This window comes from Mesoplodon mirus (genome assembly GCF_964341445.2).
Source record: "Mesoplodon mirus genome assembly, chromosome: 3".
NCBI lineage: Eukaryota > Metazoa > Chordata > Mammalia > Artiodactyla > Ziphiidae > Mesoplodon > Mesoplodon mirus.
The window spans coordinates 68,036,980-68,057,364 of record NC_138978.1 but is presented as its reverse complement, the minus strand read 5'-3'; the positions used below and the strand labels follow the sequence as shown (position 1 = coordinate 68,057,364).

At 35.9% G+C, this 20,385-nt stretch overlaps 1 protein-coding gene across 1 annotated transcript in view; it reads right to left on the bottom strand.

Moving 5' to 3' along the window:
- Positions 1-20,385, bottom strand: part of TNNI3K (TNNI3 interacting kinase) — a gene marked incomplete at its 3' end in the record, with an annotated part of 277,657 nt that overhangs the window by 233,059 nt on the left and 24,213 nt on the right. The window contains exon 5 of the mRNA XM_082614605.1: positions 11,874-11,984. Within this exon, the coding sequence (XP_082470731.1) occupies positions 11,874-11,984 (111 nt within the window). The remainder of the gene's footprint in view (positions 1-11,873; positions 11,985-20,385) is intronic.

The window sequence follows — 20,385 nt, the reverse complement described above, 5'->3', positions numbered from 1 at the left end:
TTTTGCCCTCCTGAGACATAGGAAGCTTGGAGACTCTGAAACTTTGGGGATGTGACTTGAGCAAGCTATAGAAATCTTGATTCAAAACTCAGTCTTCAAATACCGTAGGGAGTATGGCATGGGAAAAGAAAGTTAAGTGCAGATGCATCAAAATATATAGCTGTTTCTTATATACCTAACAGGGAAATTATTTCTGTAGCTGATAATTGTATAATTTATATATGAATGATATATGATATATAAAGACCATTATATCTATATTTACACCTATCTATCTATCTATCTATTTTTTTAATGTATGAAGGACCTAGGGTGTTGGAATCAATTCAGTGCATAGAAGCACTGGCATAGAGAGGCAAATTCACAAAAAACACTGACTGGTAACAAAGGGATTTCTAATTCAGATTGATTTGATTAGCAATAATCTTTAAATCTAATTTCTCAAGTGATGTTTCTTTCATCATTTTCCAGGGTAGCAAGCTGATGAACATCTCATTTATATTTTTATTAGCCTATAAAGTTTTCCTGCTTATGCTTTTTATACCTTACCCCAAAAGCAATACTTAATGTTTAATAATAGCTTATAGAATCTATGGCAAAGACTTAGGTGCCAAAAAGAAAAGTGACACTTAGCTAGCATACCCTTACATCATTCTTAAAATTAATAAAAAATTGTAATAAAAAATTAATAAAAAATTAATAAAGCATTGTTTCTGAGACCATAAAATTACTGATTATGATGCATGATCTATGATTTTGTCTCAATTTCCAGACCTAAAGCCTAGACAGTAGGAGACTGCCTCCTTGCCTTTAATAAACAGTATTCTGTAACACAGGGCACATTCAATAATTGGAACATAGAGTTTCTGGCTTCGACTTCTGAGAAAACCACTTTTGAATGCCACAGAAGATATAGTGTTCCTAAATCAAGTCTCAGTTAGTTAAGACTGTGTGTTTAGTTTCAGACTTAATGAACTTGACATGAAGCTTTCTCAGACTTTGCCATCATAGAACTGCAAATGACTATTCAGACCAAGTTTAAAGTTAATACCAATGAATAGTGATAAGAATACCTATCCATCATTAATGGATAGAGTAATATTTAAGCAATAATTTATAATGATGTGGATTGACTGGTATAGTTGGTCCTTGCCTATGCTTTTTGTACCTGAATTGTGGTAGCCCATGATGTTCATATAGGATTTGTTCCTCTGTCTGCAAAATTTGGGAGAAATCAGAGATAAGGTAACAGTGCTACATACTGTAAAATCACATAGAGTTACATACCAGAACCTCAGAGAAAGAAAGACAGACAGACAGACCCAGAGAGAGAAAGTTTCTAAACTCTTTTTACAAATCCAGCATTGATTCGAAAGCCCAACAAAGATAATTGCAATGGACTGAATGGGTCCTGAACTCTGTCAAATTCATATGTTGAAGCCCTAAACCCCAGTACCTCAGAATGTAATTGTATTCTGAGATAAGATCTTTAAAGACATAATTAAGTTATGGTGGTCCCTAATCCAATACTGGTATCCTTATAAGAAGAGGAGATTAGGACAGAGAGAGAGAGACACCAGACATCTGTACACCAATACAACCATGTGAACACGCAACAAGAAGGCCACCTGCAAGCCAAGGAGAGAAGCTTCAGAAGAAACAAAACCTGCCTACACCTTGATCTTGAACTTTTAGCTTCCAAACTGTGAGAAAATAAATTGTTATTTAAGTCATCTAGTCTGTGGTATTTTGTTATGGAAGACCTAGCAAACTAATACAAAAACACAGAAAAGAAAACCATAGACTAACCTCACTTATGAAATATTAGCAAAACAAGTTTAGTAGCAAGCTAAGAGAATAATGTGCCTTGACCAATTGTATCACTCTAGGAGTACAAAGTCATTCAATGGAAGAATGACAATTGTTCTGGAAGCATCAGCCAATGCAATTAGGAGAGAGAAAAGCAAGATTTTAATTATTAGAAGGAAGCAATATTATTACCACATCTAGGAAATATAATTGTCAACAAGGAATATACAAAAGACTCACCTAAGATATCTACACGAAACAATAAGATAAATCAGTAAGTTCAATGGTTATAAAATTAAAAATCAATAATCAATAAAGTTTCCTATATACAAACTACAACAAATTAAAAAAAAATACAATGTCATTTGCATTAGCAGCCAAAAGATAGAATCCCTCGGAATAAATTTTAACAAACTCACAAGGAAAATATTCTGCAGAAACTTAAATAAATGGAAAGAAACATATTGTTCTTGAATAGGAAGACCCAATATTATGGGGTTTTTAATTTTTCCTAAATTAATATATAAATTAGGATTCAACCTAGTTAGGATACTATCACATTTTTTTCCTTAGAAAAAAAAATAATAAAATCAGAAACAAAATAGAACAAATAAAAAATGATAGCCTACTTTGTTAGCAATTGTGTTCTAGGCAGTGCCTAAGACTTAACATATATTAAGTCACTTAATACACACACACACACACACACAGCCAATAAGGTGGGTAATAATATAATCTGCTTTCTAAAGTTAGAAAACTGAGACCCAGAGAGGATAAATGACTTTCCCAATGGCATACAGCTAGTAAGTTGTAGATGTTTTCTGAGATTTAAATGTAGAGAGTCTGGCTTTGGAACCCATGCTTTTTACTATTGTAATCTAGTGCCCCTAAAGTTCATATAAACATTAAAAATGTAAGAATAGTCAGGAAATTCTGAAAAAAAAAAGAAGTGCCAGGGGAGAGTACCTGCACTTTTAGATATTAAAACATAACCTAAATGTACACTAACTAATAAAAGAGTTGTGCTTGCTATTAGCATTGGAATACACAGATAGACCCAAATAGAAGACAAAGGAGAAAATAAGGAGTATTCAATACATATTGTTTGACTATCTGAATAACCTTTTGGGGAGAAAAATAAAAACTGAATTCCCATTTCATTCCTTATACTAAAAGACATTCCTGATAGAATCTACATATAGTGGGGAAAACAAAATTAAAAGTACTTGAGGTAAATATTTGTGTTTTCCTTTTTACACAATCTTTGAAGGACCAAGTCTTTCTAAGCAGAGGCCACAAAGCAAAATATTAAAAATCTAGTCACATAAATTTGAAAACATATATAGAAAAATGCTTAAAGAGGAAACTAATAAAATAGGCTGCAACAGATATGACAAAGCTTAAATCCTCAATGTACAAGGGTATCTTCCAAGTCAGTAAGAAAAAAAAGTTAATACAAAAATAGGCAGCCTATAGGATAAGGAATTCAAAGAATCAACAGTATATCAATTAAAAAAACCTCAATCCCTTATACTTAACAAGATTTTATTATTTATATAATTGGGAAAGGTAATAGATATTGCTATTTTATGCAAAGGAAAGCAGGTATTCATACTGTAAAAGGTAAATAAATCCACTTTTTGAAAGGCTTTTTGGAAATAATTATCAAAATATAAAATTCACATACCCTTTTGCCCAGCTACAAATATATGCATAAATAATCATGGATGTTAAAAAGATAAGTCCATTACACCCCTCCTACCACAACAGCGTTCACAAGTTAATGACATTTCCAGGGTTCAACTATGTTGTAGCATGTATAAGTACTTCATTCCTTTTTATTGATGAATAAAATTCCATAGTATGGATATACCAAATTTTATTTATTCACTCATCAGCTGATATATATTTGTTTCTACTCTTTGATTATCATGAATAATAATGGTATGAACGTTCATGTACAAGTTTTCATATGTCTTGGGTATATACCTAAAGTGGAATTACTGGGTCCTATAGTAATTCTATGTTTTACTTTTTAAAGAACTGCCACACTGTTCCAAAGCAGCTGCACCATTTTATCTTCCCACCAATAATGTATGTGTGTTCCAGTTTCTCCATATCCTTACCAATCCTTGATATGATCTTTTTTTATTATATTCATCTTACTGGATATGATGTGGTATATCACTGTGGTTTTGACTTGCTTTTCCCTAATGACTAATGATGGACATCTTTTCATGTGCTTCTTGGCCATTTGTATACCTTCTTTGGAGAAATGTCAGTTCAAATCCTGAGCCTATGTTTTAACTGGGTTATTTATAATTATTGTGTTGTATCTCTGTTATATTTTAAACTTTCATTTATATTAAATACTGCTCCTATAAGATTTTACATCTCAGAAAGGAAAAGAGAGGTTAATATGCATGGAGTGCCTACTATGTGTCATAGTACTAGGCATATGTTACACATAGTGAGTAGTCATTATCCTGAGCTCTAGAATAAGCCCTGAATGATGCTTCAAAAGTTATTAAAATAATTTGAATTGGGGTCAGCCAAAAGCAAAATTGTAAAACAAATGAAGGTGGTACCTCTTTCTAATTATTCATTCATATTTTCAAGCTACCTTTCTCTCAGATATCTTTAAATCTAATTTCTCCTAATACTTTTTAGGGTAGTGTTTCTTAAATTTGAATATGTATATCAATCACCTGGGAATCTTGTTAAAGTGCTGACTTTACGTAGGTCTGAGATTCTATTTTTTAACTATTTCCCTGATGATCCTACATTGCTGGTCAGTGGGTCATATTTCAATTAGCAAGGTTTGAGGGTATGAACTGATTACTAAGATTTTAACTATAAGAGCTAACCTCAAGGATTAGGAAATTTTGCATTTTTACAGAGGTGCCCTAAAATTTATAACTGCTTCAAAATCTAAAGAGTGAGTCTATGGTAGGCAGGGTAATTGATAATCTTGAACAGCGGCCTTATCTAGCATGTAAGAGGTGATACACCCATTCAGGAAGAGGCCCTACTTGGCCACTTTCTCTAATGGAGGTGTTCCTAGCCTGACAACTTGAACACATGCTTGTGACTACATAATGCAGGTTTAGAACCTGAAGGTTTAGTTGAAATTTTTCTTCCAGCATCAATTTATAATGAAAATAGAGGAGTAGTTGAAAAGAACTCCAGTTACACTACTGGTTGAACTGTATACATTTTGCTGTTTTGCTAAATAAAGGCATTTATAATTATAACATGATTCTGATATAAACCAACCCTGTTGAAATAAATAAACCTTGAAAATGTTATGCTAAATAAAAGAAGTCAATCACAAAAGATCACATATTTTATGATTCCATTTATATGAAATGTCTAGAATAGCCAAAACTATAGAGGTGGACAGTATGTTAGTGGTTGTCTAGGTCTGAGCAGTGAAGGGTAGATGGGACTGATGGCTACTGGATATTATGTTTCCTTTTAGGGTGACAAAAATGTTCTAAAATTATAGTGATGATTACACAATTCTGTGAATTTGCTAAAAAATCCATTGAATTGTACATTTAAATGGGTGACCTACATGGCATATAAATTTTATCTCAACAAAGCTGTTTAAAAATGTAATGCAGAAATATCAGAGATAAGGCATAGAGCTTAGAAGAATGGGTTTCATATAAAGAGGCACCAGAATACCTTGATGTGCTTAGTCTTTGAGACAATTCAGAACCGAGAATAGAGCACACTTCCCTGATATTTAAATTCTAAGTTTCTATCTACCACTTCCAAAGCTTAAATTCGGGTCAGGTGGGCTGAGAAGTTGCTGTTTGGATTAAAAGAAGGGCAGTGTAGCATTGTGAGAGCTGGCTCTGACACCACACAGCATATAAACACCCACTCTACCAATTATTACGTCTGTCACCTTGGACAAGTTATGTAACTCCTCTCTGCCTCAGTTTTTTTTCTTCTGGAAAATGAGGATAAAATCTCGAATGAGGATGAAGTCAGTTTTCTGATTCCAGATGAAGTTCATAAGGGACTATTGTCTAGTCATAAACTGGAGGCATATCTGATACTTTTAAGCTATAAAACTCATGAGCACATTATCTCTTTAAAAGAGAGAGAGAGAGAGAGAGAGAGAGAAACCACATTTTATAATTCCAAGAATTCACTTGTTTGTGCCTTTGGAAAGAAAATTCAAGCCATTTTAGAAGAAATAACAGGGTCAGAAGCTTCTTGGTATACAAAACTCTCTCCTGAAACATTCAGATGATTTAGTTAAGAAGGAACTGGAGGGCCTCCCTGGTGGCGCAGTGGTTGAGAGTCCGCCTGCCGATGCAGGGGATACGGGTTCGTGCCCCGGTCTGGGAGGATCCCATATGCCGCGGAGCGGCTGGGCCCGTGAGCCATGGCCGCTAAGCCTGTGCGTCCGGAGCCTGTGCTCCGCAACGGGAGAGGCCACAACAGTGAGAGGCCCGCGTACTGCAAAAAAAAAAAAAAAAAAAAAAAAAAAAAGAAGGAACTGGAACAACATCAACAACATTTCCTTGAAATCAGATATAAATTCCGAAAGAACTGGGAAGCATTTGTGAAGCAGTGCTTGAGTAAGTGCTTACAATCCAAAAATGGGATGAGGTAGGATAGAATAAATTAAACTATGAAAATAATACTATCACCTGCACAAAGTATATATGAAACTATAGCTTTCTGTGAAAAAGAAAACACTCCATAATCCCTATACATTATATATTGCATCATCCCAGACATGCTTTTCTCTTTGCTATTCAGTTGCCTAAAGCTACACATAATTGATCTGTCTTCTTATAACTGCAAAAACGACTGCATGAAACACCAAAGTGTAACAGCTTTTAAAAGAGATATTCGACTAAGTATGAAGTGGGGTGTATACACTTGGGGTGTATGTATGTGTGTGCTTGTGAGGGTATGTGTGTGTATTGAATGCTCACATACATGCATACCTCCATGGGTTCTTGTGCCCATTTACTAAGTGCCATATACAGTTATACTTGAATCAATTAATATTGCTTTAATTGTACATGTAGCAATATCTGGGCCTTAGATAGTAACATATTCAGTTTCTGTTTTGTTTTCTCAATACTTGTTTAGTGTCTTATGGCTGCAAGCCCTGTTTCAGCAATACATACAAGAGTCATAAGGGAGTAATTGTGTTTTTTTTTTTTATTTACAAAACTACAGATGTGAAGTCAGAAAACCAGGTTTGAGTCCTATCCATCTCATTTATTTATTATCTACATGGTCCTGTGAAAGTCATTTAATTTCTTCAATCCTCAGTTTCCTCACTGGTAAACTGAGTCTAAAGGTAACTATCTCACAGGCGAACCAAATGACAAATGTATGTGAATGATAAAACACTATCACATGTTAGTTAATTGTTCTCATTTCCCATGCTTGAGAGAGTATATGACTCATGTGCCCTCTGGACTCAAAGGGGAGAAGAGGGTTTAATGCCTGTTTATTGATTGTTGACAGAATCTCCGGCCTTGTGTAAAACAGCACATGCATATGTATTGATAGATGGATAAATTAGTCAGGGAGAAGTAGTGAGACTCAGGACAACCAATATTTGCCTGCTTTTCAGAGCACAGTAAATCTAAATCTGAGTCTCAAATTGCAGTCAGCATGTCTAGGAGTTTGCAGCACATGTTCTCCTCTATTATTGAAGAAGACAGCTGCCTAGTCAATGTAAATTTTATTTTAAAATTGTTTAATAGAATTACAATTTTGGGAGGACAAACACACTTGAGACACTAATGGAGGGTCTGAATTTGATATGTGTAGACAAAGAGGCCTGTCAGACTTAGCATCAGTTATTGTTTCACAGAAAAATTGGGCAATAAAGGAAAGTGATTACTAATGAAAGGAAACTCCCACTGATCCATTTCCACCATTCCTGCTAACCAAGAGTAAAAACTAGGAGTGGAATAAGCATCTAAATTTTTGGTATAGCAAATAAATACTATTATGTATATTTTACCCTATTGCACTCAACCTTTATACACCATATGATACCCAGGATCTTTATCTATTGAAACTCTCTATACCTTTAATTATTGTGAGACTATATTATCCTTGTTTCCCTCATACCACTCTGACCAATCCTTCTTTGTGTCCTCAATGGCTATTCAGTAATTCCTAAAGCCTCTGTGGGTGTTCTCTTAGGCTTAGCCCTTGGCCAAATTTCAGCTACTGTTATGGCTGCAAATATCACATATAATTTCCAAAAGCTTTCATTAAGTCCCAACTTCTCCACTGAATACTAGTTGTATATTTTTAAATGATTAACAAACCTTTCCACTTGAAAATTTGTATGTAATCAGCAAATCAACGTGTCTAGAGGTAACTGGTTTTTCTTCAGAATTGAATCCTTTACCCAATCCTTTATCTTTGAATATTTAATCACCATATCATCACTCTGGAATCCACACTAAATACTGAAGTCAAAGAAATCCTCTTCAACACATTATTTATTATGTCTCCAATCATTCTCTTGCTCAAAAAGTCTCAATGGCTCCTCATTTCCTAGTGGAAAAAAATCCTATTGGCTGTAAGTGTCTTTAAGAGTGGGAACTTCTGTGTTCTATTCATCTGTTTATCTACCACACCATATAGTCTTGTGTACTGTACATCATAAACTATAATAGTTACTTATTGAATTGAGTTAAACTCTTTGGACTTCCATTTTCAGTTTCTTTAGTCTGGTCCATTCCTAACATCCTACAAGGACACTTCACAATCTGTTTCATGCTATCATTCTATTCTACTCTCCCCTAAATGTACTCGACTCATTTGTCCTTCTCAGTTTTAGACATGATTCCTCTTCTTTTCTCTGTCCAGTTCTTACCACTTTTCAAAGTGCAGCCCAATTTCAAACCACCTCTCGTAAACCCTTCCCTAAATCTTCTAGTCCACCTTGATCTCTATTCCCAGTGAAATACTAACACTTCTAAATTTGTGTTCTTTGCCATTCCTTGCTATGTAATGATCATATTTCTAATTATTCCAAATATCAAACCCGCTCTGACCTTTGACTCTTTCCTCTTCTATAGTTATGACTATATCAATATTTTACTTTTGAATTGCTTATATAAACTTTCTTGTGTATTTATTTTGTGTGTCCAGCTATACTATAAAGTCTTTAGGGGGAAAAACTATGCCTTATTTTCTTGTATCATTCCCATATTCTAGCACAATGTTATGGAAAAAGTAGAGGCTCAAAAATATTTGTTAAATGGATGAATGAGTGTGTGTGTGTGGGGAAATACATTAAAAGTGGGTATTGCAATTAACAGTTGTGAAGGAAATAATCCAAATTTAAAAATTCTGTATTTTGAATAAGATGTTTTCAGGTTTTTTGGATACCATTTTCCTATATGATCTGTAAGTTAATTAGCTCATTAGATAAGAGAATAAAGACTAACGTATATACCTGTTTTATGCAGTATCCATGATTGACTATAAAAGTTATTAAATGTTATACCAGAGCTAATGAAGGAAGTTGGAGAACCCATGGAGAACTGTGAGACAAGAGTAGAGATCTGTTTGGAATTATTTTGGTAAAATTTGCCCTAAGGCTGGTAGAAGCAATATAATATCTCCTTCCATACTATGATAAAGCAAGAAAACAGTTATTTGAATAGATGAAGAGACCAAGCTCTTAACCACCTTGTTTTTGACCCTGTTATAATTCTATCACTCAAAAATGTGATTAGCTCAGTACTAGACAAAAAGGATTTTGTTTTGCAAAACATATTCTGAAAAGATGTGGCACATATATACAATAGAATATTACTCAGCCATAAAGAAACAAAATTGAGTCATTTGTAGTGAGGTGGATGGACCTAGAGACTATCATACAAAGTGAAGTCAGTCAGAAAGAGAAGAACAAATACCATATACTAACACATATATATGGAATCTAAAAAAAAAATAAAAGGTTCTGAAGAACCTAGGGGCAGGACAGGAATAAAGACACAGACATAGAGAATGGACTTGAGGACATGGGGAGGGGGAAGGGCAAGCTGGAATGAAGTGAGAGAGTGGCATGGACATATATACACTACCAAATGTAAAATAGATAGCTAGTGGGAAGCAGCCGCCTAGCACAGGGAGATCAGCTTGGTGCTTTGTGTACACCTAGAGGAATGGGATAGGGAGGGTGGGAGGGAGACACAAGAGGGAGGAGATATGGGGATATATGTATACATATAGCTGATTCACTTTGTTATACAGCAGCAACTAACACACCATTGTAAAGCAATTATACTCCAATAAAGATGTTAAAAAAATTTAAAAACTTCTGTCATTTTCCTGGAATTAAGAGGTTGAATGTGTTAGTCACTGGGACTTAATGTCTACCTCATTAATTCTTCTACCCAGACTTCATATAATTACCTTCCATTTACTTTATCACTAACCTCGGTTTCTTTTTTGGAAACCATTTACATTTAAGTGATTCTAATGGGATTTTCCCTCTCCTAATAAGTAATACAAATTCATTTATATTTATAATAAATATCATAAAAAAACATTTATTTTCTGGGAAATAAGATAATTTATTTTCAGGGAAATATAGTAAGGAGTGGAAATGTCAACATGAAGGAAACTATTTCGCTCCCATTGAGATATATTAATATTTTTTGAATGAAAAGCCCTTCAAATTGACACTGTTAAGAGAAATGACTCACACCTATTTTACAGGTTTTATGTATGACTTTATATGCAGCTCTATTTGTTCACAATTGTGCATGTGTGTGTAAGTGAGGAAAGTACACTTTAACTTGCAACATGACTAAACGGGAGAAATAGATAACTACTTAATAATGAAGACATAAGACTGCTCATTTATTAACACTGTTGAGCTTGCATGTGATTACCACAATTAATAGAGTGTGAAAATCATGGAAGTTTGAGTAAAATGACCAAGATTCCAGACATGGCTTTTTTTTCTCAATGGCTTTGTAATCTGTAAAAACAATTACTGTACAGAGCCTTGGTTTTATATCTATTAAATGGCAGTGACAATAAAAACTATTTCATGAAGATCTGTTCAGTAAATTAAATAAACAATGCAAATTAAAGTGCTCTGCATATATGAAATTAATACTTCAACAATTAAGTTTAAGATAAGAGCCAGAGTCCCTCCTCTAGCCTTTAAAACACTGTAATCTTGTTTGTAACCATCACTTGACCTTGTCTCCATCACTCTGCCTCCAGCGCATATACACTAGTGACTTTGGATCACTCGTGCCCCTCCAATACACTTAGCTATTTTCTGCCCCAGGGCCTTTGCCGATACTACTATATATATTAATGATAGCTTCACTATATAGCTTATTTAAAATGGTGCCCACTTCTCCACTCTGCTTTCATTTTACCTCATTTTATTATTTTTCTTGTACTCACTACTAACATTATATAGTATTTTTTTCCTTATTGTTTGTCTTGTTGTCTACAATTAAATTTCAAAAAATTGCCTGTTTTACTTTTTACTGTCACCTCAGTAAGTAGAATGGTATCTGGCACACAACAGATGCTTAATAAATCAAATAGTACACACGTGATTTAATTAATGAATAATTTTTCATTGAGTCCTTACCATGAATGAAACAATCTGCAAAGTGCTTTATACCGATTATCTAATTTAATCATTACAATAGGCTTATCACTGTTTCTATTTTATAAATGAGGAAAACAGAGGTGTCTGAAGGTACAGTAACTTGCTTGAAGTAAATATAGCAAGTGGTAGAAACAGGTGCCTGACTCCAATACTTATAATTTTAATCACTGCTATATAGCCTCTGTATATCCAGCCATCTTTATATTAATTGATGTTTGATTACACTGTTACAAAATAGACTGAATTTGTTATCAAAAGAACATTTATATAGCTTAATTTGAACCCCAAAAGAAATGTGTGTGTGTTCATTAGTTAAAATTAAACCAACTCCTAGAATCTCAAAAGCCACCATTTGAAAACAAGAATCCAAAGAGGTAGGTTTGTTTTCACAGGTGGCCAAGATATGACTTACCTCCAGGTGACCAGCAATTGTAGCAATATGCAGGGCAGTGAGGCCGCCATACCCAACCTGCTGTATGTCAGCTCCACTGTGAAGCAGAGAAGTGATCAAATCTGCACTATCCTGCAAGGAAACACATCTTTAGTGTTACTTTTCTCTCAATAGCAGCTTTGAACACTGTGCAACAGGATATATTGATTCCCTGACTGTCAGCCAATTTAGGCGCTCAAAGAAAACTTAAGTGTGATTTCTGGCACAAGAGCACATGAGAAAGCAAGGAGCAGTTCTCAGATGGTTGAAATGTAGAAACAGATGACAGGCTGTTCAGTTATAATCAATCTTCTACCACTTGACCATGAAAGACAGAAAGGACATTTACCTATGGTGAGGCTCTTGCAAACTCAACTCAAACGTACATGTAGATCACGCCAGTAAATGTGCTTTCTCCAGCAACTGCACTATTGAACTGGCTGCAGTGGGCCACTTCATGGTAGTTCAGTACTTGATTTTTCTCTAACACATATGTGTCATGGGTCCTATACATAATTAACGACATAATGTCATGGGCTGTATATGTAATTAATCAGTAGTGTCTTTCTTAACTTGACTTATTAAAATGTTTTCACTCAGTGAAAATGTTTGAAACATTGCTTGAGCATTTAAGTTAGAATATTTTATGCAATAACCAAAATAATCCTTACTTTCTTCACACTATTATTTGCACTGTATTTCTGTCTTTGGAGAGACATGGTGCTTTTTAATAATATTAATAGAAATTAACATTCATTGAATTTTTATTATGTAATTAACCTTTCATACCCATTAACTTATTTAAACCTGGCACATGGAGACTTCAAAAATAGTTGTTGATAAAAAATGAATTAAATATTTCTCTAAGTAATCCTATGAAAAATTACTACTATAAACCTCATTTTATAAGTCAGAACACTCAAAACAGTAATGTGGAGGGTCACAAATTCACAAAACTCCAGATCTGGAAGGGAATGCAAAGAAAGCTCTTCATGTTTAACTCTCTCCCTCAAAGTGAGAATTCAAACCACAACTTCTATAATACTTGGCCCATCAATATCTCAAGCACACCCAGTAGCAAGAAAGTCAAGTCTTCATGGGATAGGCATTGCATTTATGCATATACATAAAATTTCAAATACTGGCAGTTAAGAAAATCCTCCCATTAAAAAACAAAGTTTGATTTCTTAATGCTGTCACACATAAGTGAAGGTTGAGAAGTTATAAAAATTGAAAAAAACTTTGGCAAAAACTTCAAATAACAAAATTAATGTTATAGTTTCCAAATCTTCCACTCTACACCTGCTCTAGCAAGAAAGTTAAAGATTTCATCTTCCTTTACTCTTCTATTGTCTCCCTCTGCTAATGTTACAGACTTAACATTTTCTCCATTCTAAAACAAACAAACAAACAAAAAAAACCCAGCATTTTTTCCACTGAGGTAAACTAATTTTATCTATATCCTTTCTGTCTCCAAAAATTGACTGATTTAGGAGCTTAGCCCTAAGCTATTTTCTCATTCTAATTGCCACCTTTGGTAATTCTTATACAATCTGATAACTTCATTTTTGGTCCTGACTTCTCTGTTAAGTCTAAATTCCATATATCCTGCCTACCAATGACATCTCAAATTAAAAATTCAAAAGTACTCTTGTGAATACCATTCATAATTTCCCAAGTGTGACCTATCATCTCCTAGCATTTCTTATGCACATTAATGGCACTTTCTTATTCCAAATGACCTTGAGTCACTTCAACTCAATCAGTTTCAGAATTCTGCTGGTTTTGACTCACTAGTACCTCTCACATTTCTTCTTATTTCCAACATCACCCTCCATAGCCTCCTGAGTGGTCCCCTTGACTAAGCCTTTTTTCATTGCAGTCCATCATCTACACTATTAGCAGATAAATTTTCTTACATACAGTTTTGACCACATCATTCTCCTTTTCAATAAACCTTTCATACACTCAACAAATACTTCTTGAATATATAAATATGCTCACAACATATGTGTTGAAACAATGTTTGAGCAGTGGGAACACTGAGGTGAGTGAGACAGTTAAATCTCTGCTTTCATGGAGCTTATATTTTTACTGTGTATATATGTCAGAGGAGACAGAGAAAATAAACAAATAAAAAATATTATATACAGTGTCATAAAGTACCAATGGCTACAAGAGGAAAGAGGCAAATGATAAAATGGCTACTTTAAATTGAGTAGTCAGGGAAAGTTTCACTGAGGAGGTAAACTTTGAGATAAATGGTAAATTCCAAATAGGGGAAATCTAAGTCACAGTTTCGAGGATGGCCATTAAATGACAGGGAGTAGCTAGTGCAACAGTCCTAAGATGGAAGTAAGCTTAGTCTAAGACCAGTGTTGAGTATAAGTTTAAGAAATAAAAGAAGGAAAAAGTATTATGCAAGATAAGGTCAAAGACATCTGATCTTGTAGGACTTTGCAGGCCACTGTATTGGGTATTCAAATTTTTTCCAAGAGCAATAAATAGCAGTAGAATGACATGACACAGAGATAGGGAAGAACAGGAAAAGGTAGTTTCTGAGGCAGAAATAAAATGTTTTGTTTTTCACATGTTAAATTTGGTATACTTACAGTGCAGGGTTAAGATTGTGGGTACTAGAATTAGCCTCCCTAGTTAGAATACCAGTACTGCTAATGACTATGTAATCTAAGGCAAGTTACATAACACATTTACACTAATTTCCTTGGTTATAAAAAAAGGGGACAATAATTGTATGCACCTGATTTGATACACATATAAACTGTATATCCACAATTGATGTGATAATGCATATACACTAAAGCACTTAAATGCTACCTGGCAAAACAATACTAAGTAAATTCATTACCATTAGACATGGAAGTCTCAGACTCAGTATAGCTTCCAAAAAAGATATCGATTTGACTCCATCGTCTAGCTCCTCTTTCTCCTTTCATTTTACTTCCTCCCCACACTTCACTTCTGCTTCACTAGTTACTCATGGAAATAATCAAAAGAATAAAATATAAAAAAGCTCTGAACCAGTACTGGAAATTAAGAAACGTCTACTAGTTCTGCCTCCTCTAAAAAAAAAAAACAAAAAAAAAAAAAAACAATTCACAGAAATTCACTCCCACCTCACCAATAACCTTTAATTTTGAATGGTGAGGGCTAAAGACATGAATAGTCTCTAGATAAACGGGAAAGCCATCACCTTAAAGTATTTTTCCTTGCCGATGAACAGGCATTTAAATGCAGGGAGGTGAAGATGGTATTTTTAAGCATAAAATCATTTTTTTAATAGAGGGAAATATGAGCAAATAAAAGTATTAGAAAAACATAATATTATGAGATAAATGACAAATTGGAGAAATATATACAACATATAAAACTGACAAGTGGTTTGTATATTTAATATATGAAGAACTCATACAAATCATTAAAAAGATGGATATTCTTTAATTCAACTAATATTTATTAATGAACATCTACCTTATGACAAGTACCATATTAGGCTAAATTAAAATAAATTATATGAAAATCATGGAGCATATGAAATATTTATCTATCAGGCAGATTCTTGTAAACACACATTCATCTTTTCCTCAACTGTCTTTGTATTTTATTTAACTGGAATCTGTGGATTTTAAGAGAAAGCATGTTATTCCTTCAGAATAGGCAAATAGTGTGGTCAAAAGTTAAAAGTAATAAATTACCCTTTCGTATCTTGGTTGGATTTCTCAAGCTGACCTCTGATTGATCTAAATATATCTTTTTATTAAGTACTATAAAAATAGAACTCTAATTTTACCAAGCTATGCTAAAATGTAACAAAACAATCACTGCTACTTATAAATTATTTACTATGGGTTAAGTACCAAGTAAAATCATCTCTTTCCAACTTCACAATTTACTTATGAGAAGAATATTATAAACCCTATTTTATAGTTGATGACAGTCAGGTTCAAGAATTTAAAGTACTTGCAGAGCCTTAAGTAGTTTGTAAGTGTTGGAGCTAGATACAAACTCAGGTCTGTATGATGCCAAAGTCCATACTTCACTTTTGACTTTCCATAGTGCTTTCACTGGTCTTTCCTTGGTGCCAAGCTCAAGGAAACAGTTGAGAGGATACAATTTTATTGTATTTTGTTGTATTTAACTGACAAGTCCCAAATATTTCTCCCCTACTCTACAGAAATATTGTTTCCTGATGGAATAATTTTAAAATTCATCAATCTGGTGAACATCTCCTGGAAAGGAAATTCATAGAAAATAAAAACATCAGGCAAATTTTAAATATTATAAAGCTGATCTCACTTATTGCTTGTACTCTGCAATATACAAAAAGTATCTGGGGCAAGTTTTTTAAAAGACTCTTAAGACTTGCATTAGGAATATTATTCTGGAGAACTGACAGGTTTTCCCTTAGGTTTTTCCCTCTCTAGCCAAATTTGCATTATTATTATTCAGTGGGCCACACAGAAGCATTCTAAATTGTGGGGGTAAATAAGCCTCTGTAATGAATTCACATGTACGATACTTATTATTTTTAAACAAAGGAAAATCCTATGTGGAAAGGTGAAGCTTGGACAAAAAAAGTCAGTCCAACTATCTCCTTGAAAAATAGAATTGGGGGTACAATAGACCTCTGAAGATTTATGTAAATGGATGAAAATTTTTTGTAGTGGTAGCAACTCCAACTTTGTCCTACACATAAAACTCTAATACAGAATCTACTCTCTTGCTTCTTGTTAACTCTGTAATTGTTACTATAGATAAATCCAGGAAAAGTAGCTATTAGTGTCAGAGAGCTCAGATTCTCTACTACCAAATTACATAAATTAAAGACACACACACACACACACACAAAGGTTTTTGTCAATTCTATTCCAGAATAAAAATTAAACTGGGACTATGTAATGTCTAAATTTTACTTTCTTCTGTTTATGGAAGTATGTCCTCTGGAAGTTTTAAAATATAGCAAGCATTCATTTACAATCTCATGATTTAGATGTGAAATTTATGTCCCTTCTCCTTGCATCTGGGTGGATTGTGACCAATAAAGTATGGCAGGGCTTCCCTGGTGGCGCAGTGGTTAAGAATCCACCTGCCAATGCGGCGGACACGGGTTCAAGCCCTGGTCTGGGAAGATCCCACATGCCATGGAGCAACTAAGCCCATGCACCACAACTACTGAGCCTGCACTCTAGGGCCTGTGAGTCACAACTACTGAGCCCGAGTGCCTACAGTCCATGCTCCGCAACAAGAGAAGCCACCGCAATGAGAAGCCCGCACACTGCAACGAAAAGTAGCCCCCACTCGCTGCAACTAGAGAAAGCCTGCATGCAGCAGCAAAGACCCAACACAGCCAATAAATAAATAAATAAAATAAATCTATTAAAAAAAAAAAAAGACTATGGCAGAAGTGAACTATGTTTCTTCCAAGGCTAGGCCATAGAAAGTCACATAGCTTCCTCCTTGTTTTCTGGAAAACTTGCTCCTGAAGCTCTGAGCTACCATGTAAGAAGTTTGACTAACTTGAGGAAGCCATGCTGTAAGGAAGCTGAGGCCATATGGAGAAGGTACATAGCACATAAAGATTCTCCAATCAAATGACTCACCTAAGACCAGCCTTATAGTCACCCCAGCCCAGGCACCAGACATGTGAATCCTCCAGAGGATTCTAATTCCCCAGCTGATGGAGTAACTCCCAGTCATTCATGTCTTCTCAGCTAAGGCCCTAAATACAGTAGAGAATAATCAAGCCATCCCCACTATGTCTTGTCTGAATTTCTGAAATGAGAATCCATGAGAATAATAAAATGATTGTTATATTATAGGACTAAGTTTGGCGTAGTTGATTTTGCCTCAACAGATAACCAAAATATCTCATAGAAGAAAATATAGAAAATAAAGGAATAAATAAAAATTTAATAACCTGCAGCCCTACCATTAATCGCTATTATCATTTATGTGTGTGTTTATTTTCTGTCATTCTTTTTCCTAGGTATGTACCTTCATAAAACTACATAGAGCTCAGATTAGCACAGCAAAGCAAACCTGTATTTGCATACTGATGGCCACTTCCTACATTTGGAACTCATTTCTTAACCTCTTGAGCTGTGGGTTCTTTTATTTTCTGTAAAATGAAATTCATAATAGTATAAATCTCATAGAGTTGTGAGGATTAAATCAAATAATGTAATGCATTTATCACAATGTTTGAAACAATTTTTATCATCAATTACTAGGTACACAATTGAGCTCATACTACACATAGAGGTAGGTAATCTCCCTTTTTCATTTACTATAAAATCATGAGGATCTCCCAATGTTTGGAAGATGTAGAGATGTGCCACTCAGATCTCCCTTCAAGAAAGTGTGCCAGGAGGGTGGTTAGCTGGCAGCTTCCCTTAGCTAGCTCATTCAGGATTCACTGCAGCATTAGAGCTGAGATTACGATATTTTCACGGTGGCCCCCAGTCAGTGACTGAGAAAGGTGGTGGTAAAAAGACCTAGCCATTTCCACTCAATGTGTCACGCCTCTAAAAGGCAATGTGTGCTCTGGAGCTCCCACTGGGCTGGCAGAGATTTTAGCAAGTCTGCATTGTGGTCTGACAGCTCCTGCTGACCAATATTTCTTCCTTCCTTCCTTTTCCTTTCACAGGTGTCACTTCCACATAAATCTCTTGCACTCCTAAATCCCTTTCAGAGTTTGCTATTCAAGAACTAATCTGGCATACCATATATAAAATGTTTTCTTTTAATGTGCACTTAAATCAAAACTGACCTGGAATTTGAACTTAGGTCTTCTGACTGAATCCTATGCTTTTCTCAACGATATGTTACCTTCCATCCCCAACCACCCTTCTACTCCAAAATGTTTGCCTTTCATGTGCAAGCCCTGACCATGTGCTCTTCACAGAAAAGGGATCTAATACCTGCTGGATCTAATCCATCTTATGTCACTGCAATGAGGAGAAAATGGAATAAAGTATGTGGAAATGTTAGTAAACCCCATATCCTTACAAGTTTATACATTTATATTAAAAGTATTGTCCCCAAAACTGACCTAATTCAATGAGAATATTCACCTTATTTCTCAGTCCACTCTGACTCTAAGATGTTTAATCATGCAATATGGGAGACCTTCAAGATGGTGGAGTAAGACGTGGAGATCACCTTCCTCCTCACAAATACATCAGAAATACATCTACATGTGGAACAACTCCTACAGAACACCTACTGAACACTGGCAGAAGACCTCAGGCCTCCCAGAAGGCAAGAAGCTCCCCACGTACCTGGGTAGGGCAAAAGAAAAAACAGAGACAAAATATTAGGGACGGGACCTGCACCAGTGGGAGGGAGCTGTGAAGGAGGAAAGGTTTCCACACAGTAGGAAGCCTCTTGGCGGACAGAGACTGGGGTGGTGGGGGGAAAGCTTCGGAGCCACAGAGGAAAGCGCAGCAACAGGGCTGCGGAGGGCAAAGCGGAGAGATTCCTGCACAGAGGATCGGTGCCAACCAGCACTCACCAGCCCGAGAGGCTTGTCTGCTCACCCACCGGGGTGGGCGGGGCTGGGAGCTGAGGCTTGGGCTTGGTCAGATCGCAGGGAGAGGACTGGGGTTGGCTGCGTGAACACAGCCTGAAGGGGGGTAGTGCACCACAGCTAGCCGGGAGGGAGTCTGGGAAAAGGTCTGGAGCTGCCAAATAAGCAATAGACTTTTTCTTGCCTCTTTGTTTTGGGGTGTGCGAGGAGAGGGCATTCATAGCACCATCTGAACGAGCTCCAGAGACGGGCGGAAGCACTGGCTATCAGCGCGGACCCCAGAGATAGGCCTGAGATGCTAAGGCTGCTGCTGCCACTACCAAGAAGCCTGTGTGCAAGCACAGGTCACTCTCCACACCTCCCCTCCTGGGAGCCTGTGCAGCCCGCCACTGCCAGGGTCCCGTGATACAGGGACAACTTCCCCGGGAGAACGCACGGCACGCCTCAGCCTGGTGCAACATCAGGCTGGCCTCTGCCACCGCAGGCTCGCCCTGCATTCCATACCCCTCCCTCCCCCCGGCCTGAGTGAGCCAGAGCCCCCAAATCAGATGCTACTTTAACCCCGTCCTTTCTGAGCGAAGAACAGACGCCCTCAGGAGACCTACATGCAGAGGCAGGGCCAAATCCAAAGCTGAACCACGGGAGCTGTGCGAACAAAGAGAAAGGGAGATCTCTCCTAGCAGCCTTAGGAGCAGCGGATTAAATCCTGCAACCAACATGATGTACCCTGCATCTGTGGAATACCTGAACAGACAACAAATCATCCCAAAATTGAGGCGATGGACTTTGTGTGATTTTGTCTGTATGGCTTTGCTTTTAGCATTTGTCCTAGGGTTCTGTCTGTCCGTGTATTTTTTTTTTTTTCTAAGTATAGTATTTTAGCGCCTGTTATCATTGGTGAATTCGTTTTTCGGTTTGGTTGCTCTCTTCCTTCTTTTATTTAAA